The sequence below is a fragment of the Magnolia sinica genome, chromosome 4 (genome assembly GCF_029962835.1).
Source record: "Magnolia sinica isolate HGM2019 chromosome 4, MsV1, whole genome shotgun sequence".
In the NCBI taxonomy this organism is placed as follows: domain Eukaryota; kingdom Viridiplantae; phylum Streptophyta; class Magnoliopsida; order Magnoliales; family Magnoliaceae; genus Magnolia; species Magnolia sinica.
The window spans coordinates 89,548,960-89,567,484 of NC_080576.1; the positions used below are offsets into that span (position 1 = coordinate 89,548,960).

Below are 18,525 nucleotides of genomic sequence, written 5' to 3' on the forward strand. Positions count from 1 at the left end.
TTACCATTCAGTATCATGTAGGGCTGACAACAGATTGTGTTCGGGTTGGCTCGTATTGTACCTGTACCTGGAATGATTGGGTTCAGTCTCGCCAAGTCTGTGTCCTGTCTGGGTCTCATTTTTTAGCACCTGGACCCCAAACTGATCAAGTCCATGTACCAGTTAGGTACCCATTGGGACCTGTATGCTTTCGAGTCAGTTCTGTGTCAAATAAGGGCATTTACATGGTTGTGATCACCCAATTGATGGATTAGGTAAGCACACACGTGCCCCTTTGACCCATGCATGGTATGTTAAGTAACAGGCTCTCTTACATGTGTACCACAATGCTATACCAGATTAATTGATATGTACTTAATACACAATATTACTAATAAATTTAACTTGACCCAGCTGAATCCAATTTAAACCTGCTCCGAGATGGTAGACCCAACCAAACTTATAAACAGGTCCAAAATGGAAGACCCAAATCTGATCTGATTTCTAAATGGTACTGCAAAATTGGGCCTGGACCCATAAAATTGAATCAGGTCCATCAGGTACCAGCAAAACCAGATACATGTTGACAGCCCTAACCAAAAAATAAAATAAAAATGGAAACTAACTCTTCTAGCAGGAGGGCAGGTTACATAAGAGAAAAAACTTGCTATCAAATAATATCACACATAGGTTGATACTTGTTTTGAAGATTACAACAATTTATTAAAAAACCGCTAAAAGCAAAACAGGCAAGGCTAGCTACGACCCAAAGAGACAAAATAAAATACAAGGATCAGAGATCGGGAGGCAGGACGGCTACTCCGCCACCTCCCTATTAATAGAGGAGACGACCCAGGAGATAGGAGACTAAGATTTCCAGAAGTAGCATTATTTCTCTCTTTCTAAATAACCCAAACAGTTGTCATAATAACCAGACGGAAAATAGCTTTAAAATCCTTCCCGACACCTCCCCCATGCCAAGAAAAAAGGAGATCCGTGATGGAATTAGGCATAACACACAGGGTATTGAAAAGGAAGCAGGACCACATCACATGGGCGAAAGGGCAATGGATGAAGAGGTAGTTGATTGATTTCATGTTATCCACGCATAACAGGCATATGTTGGTTAGAGTCATCGCTCTTCACTGTAAATTATCAATAATTAAGATTCTCAACCTTTTGAGCAGTGAGGATGCTTGCGATTCTAAGAGAATTCTCCTATATAAGGGAGACCAAATCCTAGATCCAATGTTAGAGAAGAAATTGGACAAAAAAGCAGATCTATCTAAGGCAATGCGAGCCAAACTAGGGAAGACAGATTGGAGGTGACAATCAGAAATCCAAGGTCCTCCCAGAAGCGAATATGGGACACATCATCAAGAGAGAAAGAGAAGCATTCTTGCATTTGAGGGCTCATTTTGGCAATAGCCTTCCAAATGCAAGGGGCTCTATAAAGAGAGGAATTCTTGGTTTGCCACCCCCCTCACATGTCCCACATTTACAAGCAATGATCTCTCTCCACTGACTGCTTCCTTCTGAGACAAAGCGTCAGATCCATTTACCAAGAAGGGTCAAGTTCAAGGAGTCAAGGTCCAGGATGCCTGCAACCAATGTTTTAAATATCGTTATCGCGTAATATGTTGCACCCTTGGGATATGAATACATATTGGTTATCGCATGGGATATATCGGCTATATCGCGTAATTTATCGTTGATGTTGGGAAACATGGGAACATTGGGAAATTGGTTGATTTTTTCAATGAAACTTCAGGGATAATTGAAAAAGACATCAATACACACTTAGAAATCAAAATATTACAAAAAAGGGTGCACATAATAGGGGTTTCCTTTGTATAGGGTCCTAATATGCGCTTTCCAACTGAACTTATGCAAGTATATTCAAAGTCTATTCATATAATTTATAAATGTAAGAAGTCATGTATAGAAACCCAAGCAATACATTCAAAAGCAAAAGAAGAATTACTAGATGAGGTAATATACATGCTTAATTTTATGTTTGGATATAAAGATTGCAATTGATTTGCGAGAAATTGAGAAATTTAGATTTTTCTTAATTTTCCGCAACTTAACCCATCTCCCCCAAATCTCGAAATCGAAGTTCCAATGACTTTTCATGGCAAACATAAAGAATCATAGATTCCATTTGATACTGGTTTAACATGATTTACAGCAAAAACATGGATAAAAATTTGAAAATGCTCACCAGATCGAATATGTGGGATATATCGACACTACTTGTGCGTTTCGTATCGCACAGGTGGGATAAAAGATATATCGTGGGGTATATTGGCTGATATCGTTGATATTTAAAACATTGCCTGCAAACCTTCTCCCAACTAAGGAGATGAAATTTGTAGCTATTGGCACTCCTGCTCCAAAGGAAGACTCTTTTAAGCCCATTCAACTTGTCCAAAACCGATTTTAAACATTGAAAGAGAGATAGGAGGTAAACATGTAAGTTGGATAGAGAGGTTTTAATGAGCGTCAGATGCCCCCGAGGGACAAGGAACGACTCTTCTAGCGGGAGAGTTCCTACTCAACTCATTCAATGACCATGTCCCACATATGCTTGGTAGGCATGTCAATTCACAATAGGAGGCCAAGATACGAAGTAGCTAGTGTATTAAATGGCGTTGGTAGCATATGCTACATAGCGTAGCGCACCTAAATAGCATAAATCCCTTGTAGCATACGCTATAAGGGCTGTAGAGTACGCTACAAATGCATAACATGTAGCACAAGTAGCATGTGCTACGCTACACCTTAAAAAAAAAAAAAAAAACTTTCCTTTGTTAATGATGGCGCTAAACTACGTAGCGCACCTAAATAGCGTAAATCCCCTATAGCGTACACTACAGAGGTTACGGATGCATAACGTGTAGCGTAGGTGGCGTGCGCTATGCTGTACCTTTTTTTAACTTTGTTAATAATGGTGCTAGACTCGTATCTTTAAAAACCTTATATTGTAAAACCAACAACAAATACCTAATCTATTGATTTTATTCTTAAAGAGTCGTGTTTATTTGATATAATGTATGTTCAATTCACACTAAAGGAAAGTCATAAAGTTAATTTAAAACAGAAATCGAAATAGGGCTTTCGAAAAACCCTTTGAAAGCTTTAGTTGACGCAAGTTCATCTCCCCCACTTTGAATCTTTTGATCCAAAAGCCAATCGAAGAGGCTTCTTTGGCCAATTGTTGGAGCCAATAAGATGGTCAATTTCATGCATTTTCACCATCGTTGTTGATGCATGAAGGAGAAATCAGATTTCCCCCTTTCCGGTTCCGAACGGCTATTGAGCTTCAATTTTCTTAGTTTTCATGGCTTGAATCTCCTCTTGAGCCTGCAATAGGTACTGTTTTGCTCCTTAATGAGCTTCTTTTCGTGTACAGTAAAAATAAATTAGTTATTATGAGTTTTTTTTTTTTTTTTTCTATTTAAAATGCTAGTTATTGTGCATTTTTTGTTGTTTATCATTTTTTTTTCCAATTCTTATTCAAAATGTGTGTGGTTATCAATGTTCGAAATATCAGTATCGCGCAATGTAACGCAACCTTGGGATACAGATACATACTGGTTATTGCACAGGATATATCGTTTGTATCGTGTAATTTATCGCACTTTTTGGAAAACATTGGTAAAATGGTTGAATTTTTCAATGAAATTTTAGGTATTGTAAAAAATACCTTAATACACACTTTTAAATCATAACATTTTAAAAAATAGGTGCACACAATATGTTTCCTTTGTATAGGGTCCAAAGCTATCCGCTGTCTGATTGACAAAAACTCACTACAAATGTTGAAATCAGCCATATTACATGTTTGGTATTAATTTTGGAGTGCAACATTGCAAGAAATTTGGGCAAATTTGAGAAAATTTCAAAATTTCCCCAATTTCCCCAAATTAGCTCGCTTACACTCGAATGTTGAAATTAGAGTGTGTATGATCACTTCATTAGACACTCTTAAATACTTCAAAATTAGTATTAATTCTCAACTGGTTGAAGATAAATTTCAAAAAAGTAAAATATTTTAATAATTTTTAATTAAAAATAATTTTCTATTTCAAAATTTGATAAAAACTTCACAAATTAGTGGATCGGGCCTCAATGCATGCTTGATTTCATATTTGGAGTGCAACATTGCAACTAATTTGGGCGAAAATGGGGAAATTTCAATTTTTTCCCAATTTCCCCCAAATCAGCCCATCTACTCTCGAACTTTGAAATTAGAGTGTATGTGATGCTCTATTCATCATACACTACTAAATACTTGGCAATTAGTCTCAATTCACAGCTGATTGAAGGTAGATTTAAAAACGAAAAATATATTTTAATAAATTTATTATTTTGTAATTAATTTTTTTTTCGAAATTTGATAAAAACTTCATGTTTGGAGTGCAACATTGCAACTACTTTGGGTGTTTTTCCCCAATTTCCCCCAAATCAGACCACCAAAACCCAAATCTCCAAATCAAAGATGGAAATCCTTGATTTTCCATGCATTTAATGAAGAATCAAGGATTTTATCTCATTTTACACTCATTTTAGAAGATAAAAAAAAATGATTGGAATGGTAAAAATCTCACCAATTGAGCAACGGCCCCAAATCCAATATGTTAATCCAGGGCTTCAAACTCTTCTTTTCCTCCCAAAATCTTTGGTAAGATGGACTGAAATCCACCTACGAGTAAATTAGAAAAAGATTTTTGAAGGGAAAACGGGAATTTTTTGAAAACTCGAATTTTTTTTAGAAAGGGAAGAAAGTTCCCACTCGGTTTCATCGATATCGACAGGTATCTGGCACAAATACAGCATATTGACCAGCGATATATCACCAATATATTGCGCGATATCCAGAATCTTTAGGCCTGTATCGTATCGCTGGAGTGGGATACCGATAATATAGTCCGATATTATCGATATTAGGAACACTGGTGGGGCTATGCATTGGTTTTTACAGTGTGGCCCATTGAGGTGTGTGCATGAGTGGATGTGCATTGTTTGAATGTTTTCTATGGTATGGCCCACGTAAGGATCACTGTGGTGTGCATACTTGTGGATGTGCATTGTTTTATATGGTGTGGCCCACATGGGGACCGTTGTGCTCTTACTTGTGGGATATTATTTTGAAGAATGTGACATATATATATATATATATATAAATAATTAATTAATTTATTTATTTTTTCTCACTATTTATCATATTTTTCTTATTTTTAAATTAAAAAATAGAGGTATCGTGTAGCTTACGCTACATGCTACGGAGGGTTAAAAGCTACGGAATACGCGACCGCTATTTAAAACATTGAAAGTAGAGAACAAGCCATCCCTGCAATTAAAGACAACTGCAAAGAGTATGGAAAGAAAGATTGATCTCAAGCATCTCACTTTTGGACAAGTTAATCTTAAGGCCAAAGATCACCTCAAAACAACAAGCAATTATTATTATTATTATTATTATTTTTTTTTTTTGCAGTTTTTCGACAAACACTTCGCTAGTGTTGTAGAAGAGAATAATGTCATCAGCAAATTAAATATGGGTGATGAGGAGATCTGCACTCAAGGTATTCAGTAACGTTAACAGTGGCCGTAAAAGCCACTACCATCACCTTTACGTTACGGGTTGTAACAACTGTTATGGCTCTCGTAACGGCTGTTACGGACTATTTTTTATTGATAAGAAAAAACTCGAAAAACATATATTTGCCCCATAACGTTGAAAAAAGCTCCAAAAAATATGAATCTACCTTGTAACAAACTATTACGAGGTTTTTATAGCCTTTATAGGGGGGCATAACGGGCCGTTAACAACAATTATGGGTAATTTTTTCTAAAACAGTCGTAACGACCCCGTAACATGTAACAATCGACATTGTTACCTTTACGTAATAGCCTTTATGGCACACCATGCTTACACTCGCCACCGTGAAACCACTGATGAGGCCAGCAAACACACATCTATCCAACATTCTACTAAGGCCTTCGACAACAATGACAAAAAGGAATGAAGATGGTGGGTCAACCTGTCCTAAACCTCTGGAAGATTGAAAGAATCCCTTGGGGGATGCATTTACGAGAATAGAGAATTTCACCGAGAAGAGACGAACATGAATCCATCTACATCGTGTAGGACTAAAGTCGAGCCGGCCCAACAAATAGTCGATGTAGTCCCGGCCGACATGATCTTAAGCTTTCTCAATGTTGAGCTTGTAGCGTCAATTAATACATTTGTGGGCAATGAGGGCATGATCAAAGATTTGTTGGTTGGCCATAAACGGTCCCTGGGCTTACAAGATAATGCCAAAGAGAACTAGTCTAAGCCTGGAATCAAGAACCTTGGCCAGAATTTTGTAGGCAGCCCCTAAGAGGCTAATAGACTGAAAGTCCTAGAGTTGGATCTTGCCATTGATTTTGGGGATAATGACTATAAAAGCGGCAGTAATTTCCTCAACAAACTACCTGCAATGCAGAAGTACGAGATGAAGTCAGTATGTTCATATTTGATTGCGTTTCAAAAGACTGGGAAGAAAGTCGGGGGAAACCTATCAGGACCTGGGGCTTTGTTTCTACTGAGGGAGAACAAAGTGGCCTTAATTTCAAAAGGGCTTCAAGGATTGAGACTTCCTTGGTAGAGATGAGAGAGAAGGCAGGGTCATCTAACTTGGGAACATTGTTCAAGTATCCCCGATATTATCTCCAGCTCAGCGATACCAATAACATTGGTAGATAAAAACTTCCAGGTGCCTACGATGTATCGCTAAGCATCGCAAATGTATTGGTATCACCAATATTTTTGACTATGTAAATTCCGGTGTTGCTTGTAACGCCAATGTATCGATATCTCGAATGGACGCCAATATTTTCAACTATGTAAATTCTAGATGTCGCTTGTATCGTCTGTGTATCAACGGAATTTCAATAATATCACCATGTATCGATATCCCCCAAAATATGTTTCTTAAAAAAATTACATTACAATTTTTATTTTTTTTTAATTGGCATGGTTGTATGTAGTGATAAGTGTTTCAAGTATCGACGATATCGGCTAATATCTTGTATCTCACCTATGCGATCCAAAACATACAAGTAGTGAGATATATCCCACATGTTCGATTCGGTGAGCATTTTCAATTTTCAATCCATTTTTTTTCTTCTGTAAATCGTGTTAAATTAGAGTCAAATTGTTGCAAATCCATGATTTTTCATATTTTGTATGAAAAATCATGGATTGGGAGCTTCGATTTTGAGATTTGGAGGAGATGGGCCAAGTTGCGGAAAGTTGAAAAAAAAAAGAAAAAAAAATTTCAATTTCTCGTAAATCGGTTGCAATTTTTGTGTCCAAACATAAAATCAAACATGTATGTCACCTAATCTAGTGATTCTTCTTTTTCTTTTGAATGTATTGCTTATGTTTCCACACGTTTTCTTACATTTATAAATTATATGAATAGACGTTGAATATACTTGCATCAATTTAGTTAGTTAACGCATATATTAGGACCCCATACAAAGAAAAACTATTATGTGCACTTGTTTTTTGTAATGTTTTAATTTATAAGTGTGTATTATTGTCTTTTTTTAACAATCACTGAAGTTTCATTGAAAAATTCGACTAATTTCCCAATGTTTCCAACAACAACGATAGATTACGCGATACAATAGATATATCCCATGCCATAACCTATATCCATTCAAATTCTCGACGAGGTTATCATTAATGCAACATCGGCGATATCGAGACCACATCCTTTCGTCTCATTTTCAGTTGTTGACGATTCCTCGATAAAATATCATGTTGTCAATATTCAAAAATATTAATGGATCTTTGGATGGAAGGTAGGATGGTTGGATAAATGGGATGGTTAGAATGATTTCTTACAACAACACATGCTTTTAAGGCCCCCATTAAATGTAAACTTATTATGTGTACTCTTTTTGCATTTTTTTTTAAAAATTCTTAAATATGCAAATATGTGTATTTTAGCATCTCTTGAGGTTTCACTGAAATTTCCACCGTTTTTCCCATGTTTCCCCGCATTTTTCGGTTATCGGCGATATTATCAGCAAAATATTGATATCGTTTCCGTATTCACGACTAGAGAAACTTGTAGCGATATTGATACTTCGAACTAGGGTTTTAAATAGCATGTGGTGTATTGCGTAGCATTCAGCCCCCTATAGCGTGTAGCGTAAGCCACACGATACTTCTATTTTTTTAAATTAAAAAATAGTAAACATATGATAAATAGTAAGAATAAATATGAAAATTGCAACAAAAATAAAAATGAAAATGCCTACAAATGCTTCACTTAAGTAAAAGCAAGCCAATTCACGTATGTAAACTAAATCAAATCAGTATCACATCAATAACTTTCTAAGCAAACTACTTTAATTAATGATATCTAATTAAAAATTTTAAAACCACAAGTCACAAGTCACAGCATAAACTATTAAAAAATCCCACAGGTTTAGAGGTTTTAACTACAAAACAAATTTCACATTCTTTAAACTCTCAATTCTCAAATTTCACATGCCATACACACACCACAGTGGACCTCACACACGTGGACCATGGCATGAAAAACCACAAAGGACCCCACGCATGTGGGCCATGGCAGAAAACACCACAATGGACCCCACACATGAGGCCCATGTGATGGTTGGATGACTCAAATACATGTCATACACACCACAACAAGCCCCATGCATCTTTGTTTTATATATATATATATATATATATATATATATATATATATATATATATATAAAAGAACCGGCCTCCAAAAAAAAAATTGAAAAATAAATAATCGCAGATTTTCAGCAGAAATAAAAAGATAACTCATTAAGAAAGATTAAAGAGCCAATACATACCTTGAATAGAGATTTAATCAATCGGAAATTGATTTTTTTGAGCCATGTATTCGTGCGGCTGCGAAATGGGGGAAAAGTGATTTCTTCGTTGTTTGGGCTTCGATGCTCTTGAAATACAACAATAAGATGCTCTTATGGGGCCGATTCAATGCCCAAAATTTCGTCTTCAAGGGGCCTTTGGATCGAGAGAATCGAAGTTCTCCAAGGAGGCTTGTTGTGGCACTAAGATAGGGCTTTCGAAAGAAAGCCTTCGAAACCTTACAAGGTTTTTATTAAAATATGAGTATCCCACCATCTACTAAGAGGAAAAAAGTCTCAGCCATACATTTGGAGGCCCATTTTCGAATGGTTTAGATTGTCGAAAAGGTTAAATGAGTACATATTTATAACCTACGCAGTGCCACGTGTGTGAAGGATGGTCTATATAGATCTACATGCTACCATGTGTGAGAAATATGAGCCGCCACCATTTTTAAGAAAATGGAGCATGCTCTTGAGGCATATGCTATTCACGCTACATGCTACATATGCATAGCGTACGCTAGAGGGGAAATACGCTATTTTCATGCACTACGTAGCGTTTTTTGGAACGCTACGCTACAACACTATTCACAACATTGCTTCGAACATTGCTTAGGACCAATCCAATCTTCAAAGGATAACAAGTTACCATAGAAGGACACAATATGATCATAGATCTAACAATTATCCTCCACTCTGCTACCATCAATTGATAGAGACACTGCTTCTCCTATTGAATCTGGCCCTCATGCAAGTGATTCAATGGAAGAAGTGGGTATTCTTGTCTCCCTCCTAAAGCCAGAAAGTACACGAACGTTGCCTCCATTTCTCTCTTCTTGCTTGACTTTATTCATGTAGTCAGTGAAGAGAAGCGATCTCGATGCTTTTTCTTCTTCAGTAAGCATCCAAAGATTGGATCGACGGGAGGATTTCGTACATCCTTGCTCTCGAAAGCTACTTTCTCTAGGACACCAAGTTTTTTTCAGCATCTTGAGCTGCTAGCTAATGGTGTACTTTGAGAGGCCTGAAATGGAAATGGGATTCCACCATTTACTGATCTTGGTAGAGAAACCATCTATTTCGATCCATATTAGCTTGAATCTGAAGGGCTTAGGACCCTAGTTCTCCTTGACAAAGTTCAACGAAATTGGACAACGGTTAGAGACTGGGCAAGGAAGGCCTTGTTACGAAACAATCGGGAAAACCCCAAATCATGGAGAGAGAAAAAAATTCAATAGAAAAAGGACGTTAGTGAGGTCATCACCTCCTTCGATCTTTAATATCTTTGGCATTTGGGTGAAAACCCCAATCCTAATTTATGGGGTTATTCAGCATCCTTATCATTACCCAATTGGTCCCAAGTTCTTAATTGCAACAGGCAAAGGTGAAAGGTTTGTGTGAGTTGGAGTGCGTGTGCGTGCGTGCATTTGTGTTGTCTGCTCCTTCTCTGGGGTCATATAAGATCAATTCTGACGGTTTTTATGTGGATAATCCTAACCAGTCGGGATTGGGGGCTTAGTGAGGGACGCTAATGTAGTGCTGATAGAGGATACTGGGCCTATTGGCATTAGATATTCAAATTTTGCATTCTCTGCGGCTTTGCTTTAAGCAGTAAGGATTGCAGTGGATTTCAGCCTCCTCCCTGTTGTTTTTGAAGGGGACTCTCCTCAAATGCAATCTTTTGGGTGTTCTGCCGCTTGTTTCCTTGCAAATATTGTTAAGGAAGTTATGTATTTATGCTCTAACCAGCCTGCCAGATTTCAGGAAATCCCTAGGGAAGACAATTGTGAGACTGATATTTTGGCAAAGTGAGTAGTCGAGAGTGCTAATATTCAAAACATTGACAGAAGACGTCAACTGGAGAGCAGCGCTTCTCTATTTTATGTTGTCTTTTCCTTGTATGGTAAAGTGAAGTCCTCCATTCGTTTGTGTGCGTGGGTGTCCACGCATCTGTGTTGGGGGCTAAGGTTTGGTGTGGTTGTAATCTGTCTGTTTCATTGTGCTGCTCAGATCTGTGTGTTTCTGTTTCTTTTTCCTCTTTCAGCTTCTTGTATCTGTTCTTTTGGTCCTTTTGCTAGTGAATAAAATTTATTCTTATCCATGGAAAAGTCTTTAGTATCAGCACATCATCAGCATCTAAGTTTTATCCCTGTCAGTGCTTGAAGTATCAGTATCGCTACAAGTTTCGCTGGCGGGGGATATGGAAACAATATCGATATCACCGATAACTGGAAATGTGAGGAAACATCGGGGAAAACAATGGAATTTTTCAGTGAAACTTCAGGAGATGCTAAAATACACATTTTGCATATTTAGGAATAATAAAATCAAAACATACATAATAAGTTTCTACACTGGTGATATTGGTATCACCACCAGTGTTATAGAAATCGCCGAACAGGAGATACAGATAATATCGGGGATATTCCAATAATATTGGGGATACTCCGAACAATGATCCCAGTTGGGGTAGGCCTTTAGTATCAGCACATACCATTACTAAATGAGACAATTTTAATAATCCGGCAAGCAAAAATACAGCAATTAGGAGTACTGATAATGACCTTAAAATCTGATAACCATCACAACAAACTAATGAAGTTTGTTATGCAAAATTCTCTGTTTAGTATAATGCAACGGCATAAAGACATAAATTGACCAACATATAGATATCCACAAGTGCAAGCATAAAAAATGTTCACACCACAACCATGCTTTCAATACATAAATTGAAATCAGTAAAGAAGTCATAGAAAAAAACTTCTTTACTAACAATTCAGAAGTAATAAAATAAACACAGTTACAATGTTTTTTCCTACTTGAACTGTGATTTAGGGCTGTCAACAGATGCCCAGAACTTCCAGTATCCAAGGTACCAGAGTTCAAAAATCAGGTGTGGTTCAGCTCCAATGTACAGACAGGATTTAAATTGGATGCAGAAAGAATTTTTCGACAGGTTCCAACATTTTACAACTGTTTAAAAATTGATTGAGGTTCAGCTCTTCAACCTCCTCCTCTACCATCCTAAGACCCAATTATACCAAACAAGTAACTGATCCACACTGGTTTTGAGTCCACTATCTCATCTATTGTACCCATACTCAATTCCCTTACGCCCAGATATGGGTACACAAAAACCCAACCTGACCTGTTGAAAGCCCTACATACCTTAAGTTTTACAATCTACCACCAGCAAAGTCATTCCAATCCAGTGTAGCAAAAAGTGAAAAGAAAAAAAGAACAAACAAAAAGTAGTGGTCAAATATAACCAATACAAATTACAGAGAGTGACATAAAATATAATAGCCATGCACAAGAACAAGGTAGTTTAATAATACTGTAAGGGCATGATAGGACATTGGGGAATTTATTCCCTGGTTTTATCTTTCCTGGGGAATGTTAGTAGTAGTATTTCTTGGGGAAGGATTAAAGTGGATTTGTTGATACACCAGGTTTCCTGGGGAAACCTCGGAAAAGTCTAATATTCTCTATTTTAACTCCCCACGTTTTCCTTTCCCCAGCTAAAAGCTAAGGCATGTTTTTGGAGGAAAAGCTGGTAATGGAATTCCTATCGAATGTAATAACCCACAAAAAAGTGCGAACCAAACTTCTTCTTCTTCTTTTCTAAAATGAAAACCAGGGAATTGCAAAGCCTAGAAATATATAACCAGCAACCAAACACCCCTTAAAGTATAGCTAGTTGCAAAAGGATCACTTGGCCATGGATCACTTAAACCGTTGCACGAGCATGAGTGGATGGGCAGGGGATCTGGTGCTAGAGCAATGAATCATCATTGACAAAAAAATGTTAGTGAGTTCTGAAGGCCTAGGAAGTGGAAGCAGGAGATCAATGGCTGGTTCGAAGCAGGATCTACAGCTTGGTAGAAAGTTTGCCCAACTAAGGTTTGTGTTCAACTTGCAGAATGGTCGAAATTGTTCACATGGACGCAAGTAATAGCATCCTGCATCCCCATTCCAAGAATATGGATGCAAAGGTAAATATATCATGCATTCAAATTAAAGAAGCTTAAGTATAGTGAACGATTACTTCAAGAATCCCATCATCAAATGACAGCAAAATTTCAACCAATGAATAGATGAGTGGAGGTTTACCATACCATTAACCTGTAAATCTGAATACTGTGGCCACTGCATCCTAAAAGAGACCTTATCATTGAGAAGCATACACCAAGCCTGCCGGATGATATCCAAAGATCATGCAAATCAGAACTCACATGAGCACCCATAATACAAAAGATCTCAAGTAGAACAAGAAGAAAATGGGGGAAAAACTCATTTAGAAGGCTAGCATCCAAAAGCTTTGTTGGCCAAAAAGTGACTTTCTTTTACAGGAAAGCTCAATGGGAACCCAGAACTAGGAACCTCAACATCGAAGCAAATGTAGGCTATGTTTGAGACACGTGCTCAAACCACCAACAGATGATCTTAGGGAGTTGAAATCGAAAGTCACGAGTTGCTAAAAAACGCATGCATAGGTCAACCTAAATCAGCAAGGACAAAAGGAGAAACAATTCCAGAACTCTCAAACCTAGGCATGGTAGAAAAACAAGTTCCTTGGGATAAAGAATTCACTACCAAAACTAAAAAAGGAAAAATTGTCCATAGCCATGTGATCCATAGACATCCCCACTAGGGAATGTAAATAAACACATGTTGGTATCTAGATAGGGTCTTCCAAATGTGCAATCATGTTTGACAGTTCAAGATATGTTTAGAAGCGATATTTACAATTTGCATAGTGTAACAGTGCAACATCCAAGTAGCATATACAGCTAAGAAAGTATGCACAGTGTAACAGTGCAACATCTGAGTAGCATATACAGCTAAGAAGGTATGCATGAAATCTAAAATACTGGACATGATTGCATATTACTCACCACTTGCAAAAGCAGAGGCAATAACACCAGTCAAAGAAAGTGAGCAATTCTAGAGGATGAAAAAAAACAACTCAACTATACATAGGTAACTGCAAAAGCAAATATGATAAGACAGTATAAGACAGAAACAACAGGTTTAAGTGAGTGAAACAGAGGATCATCCCTGTAGGAATATGCTTGTTCATTGAATAGATGGAGAGGAGTTCAATCTCCACAAGATACGTCCCCAGAAAAGAAGCATTGTACAATGATCTTAAACTGGTACAAAGCATTTTTATATGTAGACTAGTGGTTAAAAACAATTGGCCCATCTCCACAAAACCAAAGGATTCTACATCACCACAAGAGACCCAATACACTAATCAATTGATCTGATCTAAACGGAAGACATAACGCAAGAATCAAGTAAACCTATGATTCGAGGGTAATGTGCAAAAGCCTAATAATTTCCAGCCCCAGGATTAGGCTGTAAAGCTACCCAATCTGATTAAAGCATTGTTACTAAAATTGGACAATCCATGATCTGGCTGGTTGGACATAAGATTCAAATCAAATTGGACAATAATTATAATTAAAAAAAAATTTTAATGAAAAAAAGAATCGTTACGGGAATTGTCCTCTGAAACAAATTGCAACAGATTTAGATCATATGATCCAAATCATTGATCATAAAATCCAATTGATTAGAAAGACCTGAGTGAAACTTGATGGGTTATGGTTCAATTTGATTTGTTTTCTTTTTTGCTTTTAAACTTTACTAAACTTCTTTCTAGGGCCTCTTTAGCCTTTTTGGTCTATTTTCTTTCCTTTGTTGGATTTGGATATGTGTGTGTGTGGTGGTGGTGGTTTATGGTGAATCTTTGGCGGTTGTCGCATGTAGTTGACAGATTTTTCAGTATTGTTAGTAATTGTTAAAGATGTTGGTGGATTTTGAGTGGAGTTAGAGAAGGTCACCTCAGTCAAAGCTTAGAGAAAGATGAAACATGCAAGAATAGGTAAAAAGGAGACAAGCAACAGAGATATTTTGTGCTCTAAGTAACGACAACAGAAACTGAAATTGGTAAAACGGCAGTCTATAAGGCTACATTTCCATCCAATTATTATGCACAAGCACATAGAACTTTAAAGGATGTTATTTCCCAGATATCAGCATCATAAGTAGATCCATTTTCTAACATATTCTTACCCTAATTTTCTAATATACCATTAAAAGAAGAAAGAAACTTTAACAAACCAACAATAACAACAATCCTATTAAAACACATTAACACCCAACAGTAAATGATCAATAAACTTGAAAAGACCATGAAAACACAAAGCACAAGGAAATCAACCTGTAGATCATAGTCAGTTTTCTGCAGCAAATCTCTGTCTGCTCTTGTTAGTTGAAATTTCTTTTCCACATTCTGTACTGGGTTTGTTCTGGAAGATATTGAAAGCAAATTGATCATAAAAAAGCAGGATCCAAAAAACGAACATTGGAGAACATCTAGGTTCTGATACCAATAACCACATGAAGTTATAATATCGGTCTGCATACAGCATCTGATAAACCATGACTAGATATTCCATAAAATTGCGAACTGGAACTGTTGCCCAAATAATTCAAATGTCAGATAAATGTTAAATCAACAGAGACATTTTCCCAACTAATTAACCAAATTCCCTCGTATGGCATATAGATTTTGTCAAAAAAATCACTACAGAATATTTGTAACACCATCCTCTGCCAATTGGAAGCACTGAGGTCACATCCTTCCAGCAATTTAATATGGCGTATGGAGAAATCAACCCCCAACATATCTTCAAAGTTGCTTTTTATTTTTCTTTTTTCTTCTTTGGAAGAAATCAACTACCAAAGTTATATACCCAAAAAAGAAAGAGGCCAGAACTTCCAAGCATATCAAGTAGCCACAGAAAAATCAAGATTTAAAAGTCAACCCCCAGAGATTTGATATGGACACACACATGTAAAATAAAGCTCATGTACTTGCCACACATCTCCCAGCATGGCACAAAGGTCCAGGGTCCAATCCATCCATCCGCTTGGGCCAACCTTCTACTTGGTTTCCAAAGATAAATCTAGTCCATTCAGCATGTGGGCCCCAATATGCGAAACAGGTGATGGATTAGAAAACATCACCTAAGCTTTTCAGAGCTTAACATTTGTTTTGCAAACTGTGGCCCACCAGAGCAGTAAATCAACCTGATTCTTGGGCTAGGGCATCAACATAGTGGTTCCCTTCTGATGCATGGATTCGATCTCGGACCTATGTGCCATGCTGGCACATGCATGGCAAGTACATAAGCTTTGCAGCACACATGTATGCACTTAGCAAAGCTCTTACTTCCAAATGAAACATGTTCAATAATGCATGCTTCTCTGAAAACTACCAGACACCAGCAAGATGTCATATAAAAAACCTACACATTCCTATTTACAAAAAAGTCATTCATTTGTTATCTACAAATAAAATATGAGATAAGCTCTGTAAAAATTAGCATAGTATTAGCCTTCGAACACATAATAAACACCACAACCCATATATAATGCTGAAAAACCTCACTATTTAGACTGCACGTATAGCAATATAGGGTGATCCACCACATGCATGTCTTAGAAAGCAAAACATTGGGATCAAACGATCATAGCCATCAGATAATGATTCCTGCCACTGAACATTTGCAACTGACCAAAAAATAACACCATTTCAATGGTGGTTACTACAATCACCATAATTTTTGGGGTATTACCCATCAATGTGGTCGCCCAACAGATCAATGGTCTCAACTCTCAACCATTATAGATTCATGATGTGTTTATGGGGTAACTGAGAGACAATGCACCAAGACATGTACAAATCAGTATAGCATTTCCAGTAGATGAAGAGAGAACACCTCATCTCTGATGAACTCTGATAAACAAATTATCAATAATGTTACTTATAACATGTGGACCATCTAGACCACATAATCAGCAAGAAAATAGCCACTCGAAAAAGTGATTGAACCATTTGAACTACTAGAAACTAAATTTTTTGCTGCAAGTTGTAGGAACTTATTGCAGAGTGCTTCATAAACCCATATTTATCTATGCAAATTTCCTTTCTGTGATTGCACTAGTTTAATATAACTTGTTAAATGGTTTAGGTACTGAATTTGATTAGGAAATCCATGCCATGTTACCATCACAGTAATGAGTATTTAGTGGGTATGTAACAATAAAGTTTTTGAATATCCTAAATTCCTAATCTTCCTTGTTGTTTCCAAACAATATAATATATTTGATATAATTTATTCTGATTTGCGAAACAGGATTCATAAAGCCAACCCGTAATAGCCAAGACTATAGTTGCAAGAGAACTGATGGAAAGCGGCAGCTGATTTGGGCGAGTGGGGAGAAGCATCTATTTCAAAACGCTAGCAAGTATAGAGTACAACAAAGAGGGAACCGGATTGTAAGTCAGAAGCCCGATTTGTAGGAGGAGCAGGACCTGTGTGACAGGTTCATGCAACTAAACTTGGCACAAGGTCATTATGATGATATAGTTTATTCAAAGATTGCAAATCACAGTACAATGGTAAATATGGTTGTCTTCACCTTTTATCATAACAACATTTTTTGCCTATAATCTCAAAATTACAATATCAAGTAAACTAGTTAACGTGAATACCAAAGTTGAGCCCATCAACTCAAGGAAAAACTCCTGCAACTCTGATACTTCATTGCATCATATCCAGCCAAAGCAAGGTTCCATCTTCAATTCAAACATGGCCAATCAAACTGTCATCTGAAAACTCGAGGTGTGGGTGTGGGTGTGTGGGTTAGAGTGAAGGGGGATGCAGTTTCAAACAATGCTTAGTCTCATAAAAGGTTCCGCCATACTATTTTCAAATTTTGATTCCTCTAATTGTCATAATCAAAATCTCACAATATGTTCCAAAATAACCTATGCTCTCATAAGTCGGAATTAAAGAACAAAAGGAGGCCCTCTAGCGCTCTGTCGAATTCCCTAATTACATGACTTTCAGTCAATGTTATTTGGATATGACCTACAGGTCCACAGTTGTAATGATGATGACAATAGATCTCCCTCATGCTGCATAGAGGAGGTTGGGGTGCTTCATGATGAAGAAAACTGTCTCCCAAATGTTTGTTTTTTTCTCTCTCAAAACATTCATGAAATTTTATTGATTTGAGGCCGGAGCCTGAAGAATACATACAAACCACCCACTGAAAGAAGATTATAAGTGAAGCCAACTAGATGGAAACTGGGCTAAAACATTAAAAGCTATCGCCCATTCCATCACATATGATTTAGCCCTACTAAACACCTCCATTCCTTTCCTTCCATAAGGACCAAGTCCCCACTAATAAGCTTAACTGCCAAACATATTTTCCCGATTTTCCCTTGACCTCCGCCATGCCACATTAATAATAAACAGTCATTACAACTCCGCATCACCCATGAAACACCAAACAAGGAGAAGAAGCTATCCCATAACCTCTTTGCAAACGAAAAATGAACAAAAAGAAGATCCACTGATTCCTTGCCTTGATAACATAGAAGACAAACATTTGGGAGGGGATCATCTTTCTATTTTGAAGATTATCAACAGTTAGCACCTTCTTCCTCCCTGCTAGCCACATGAACACTGCAACCTTCGGCGGAGCACCATAACCCCATACAAATGTGGAATGGCCGATCTCCACACTTCTCTTCCCACT

The 18,525-nt window shown here is 37.2% G+C and overlaps 1 protein-coding gene across 4 annotated transcripts in view; it reads right to left on the bottom strand.

Annotated features, from left to right (window-relative positions):
- Positions 1–18,525, bottom strand: part of LOC131243356 (E3 SUMO-protein ligase SIZ1) — a 92,285-nt gene that overhangs the window by 16,670 nt on the left and 57,090 nt on the right. For all 4 annotated transcript variants that reach the window (XR_009170032.1, XM_058242667.1, XM_058242669.1 and 1 more), the window contains 2 exons: positions 15,131–15,218; positions 13,017–13,092 (listed from right to left, as the gene is read on the bottom strand). Coding sequence is in view for 3 of the 4 variants with exons in the window: in XM_058242667.1 (XP_058098650.1) it covers positions 13,017–13,092; positions 15,131–15,218 (164 nt within the window). In the remaining variant the exon portion in view is untranslated. The remainder of the gene's footprint in view (positions 1–13,016; positions 13,093–15,130; positions 15,219–18,525) is intronic.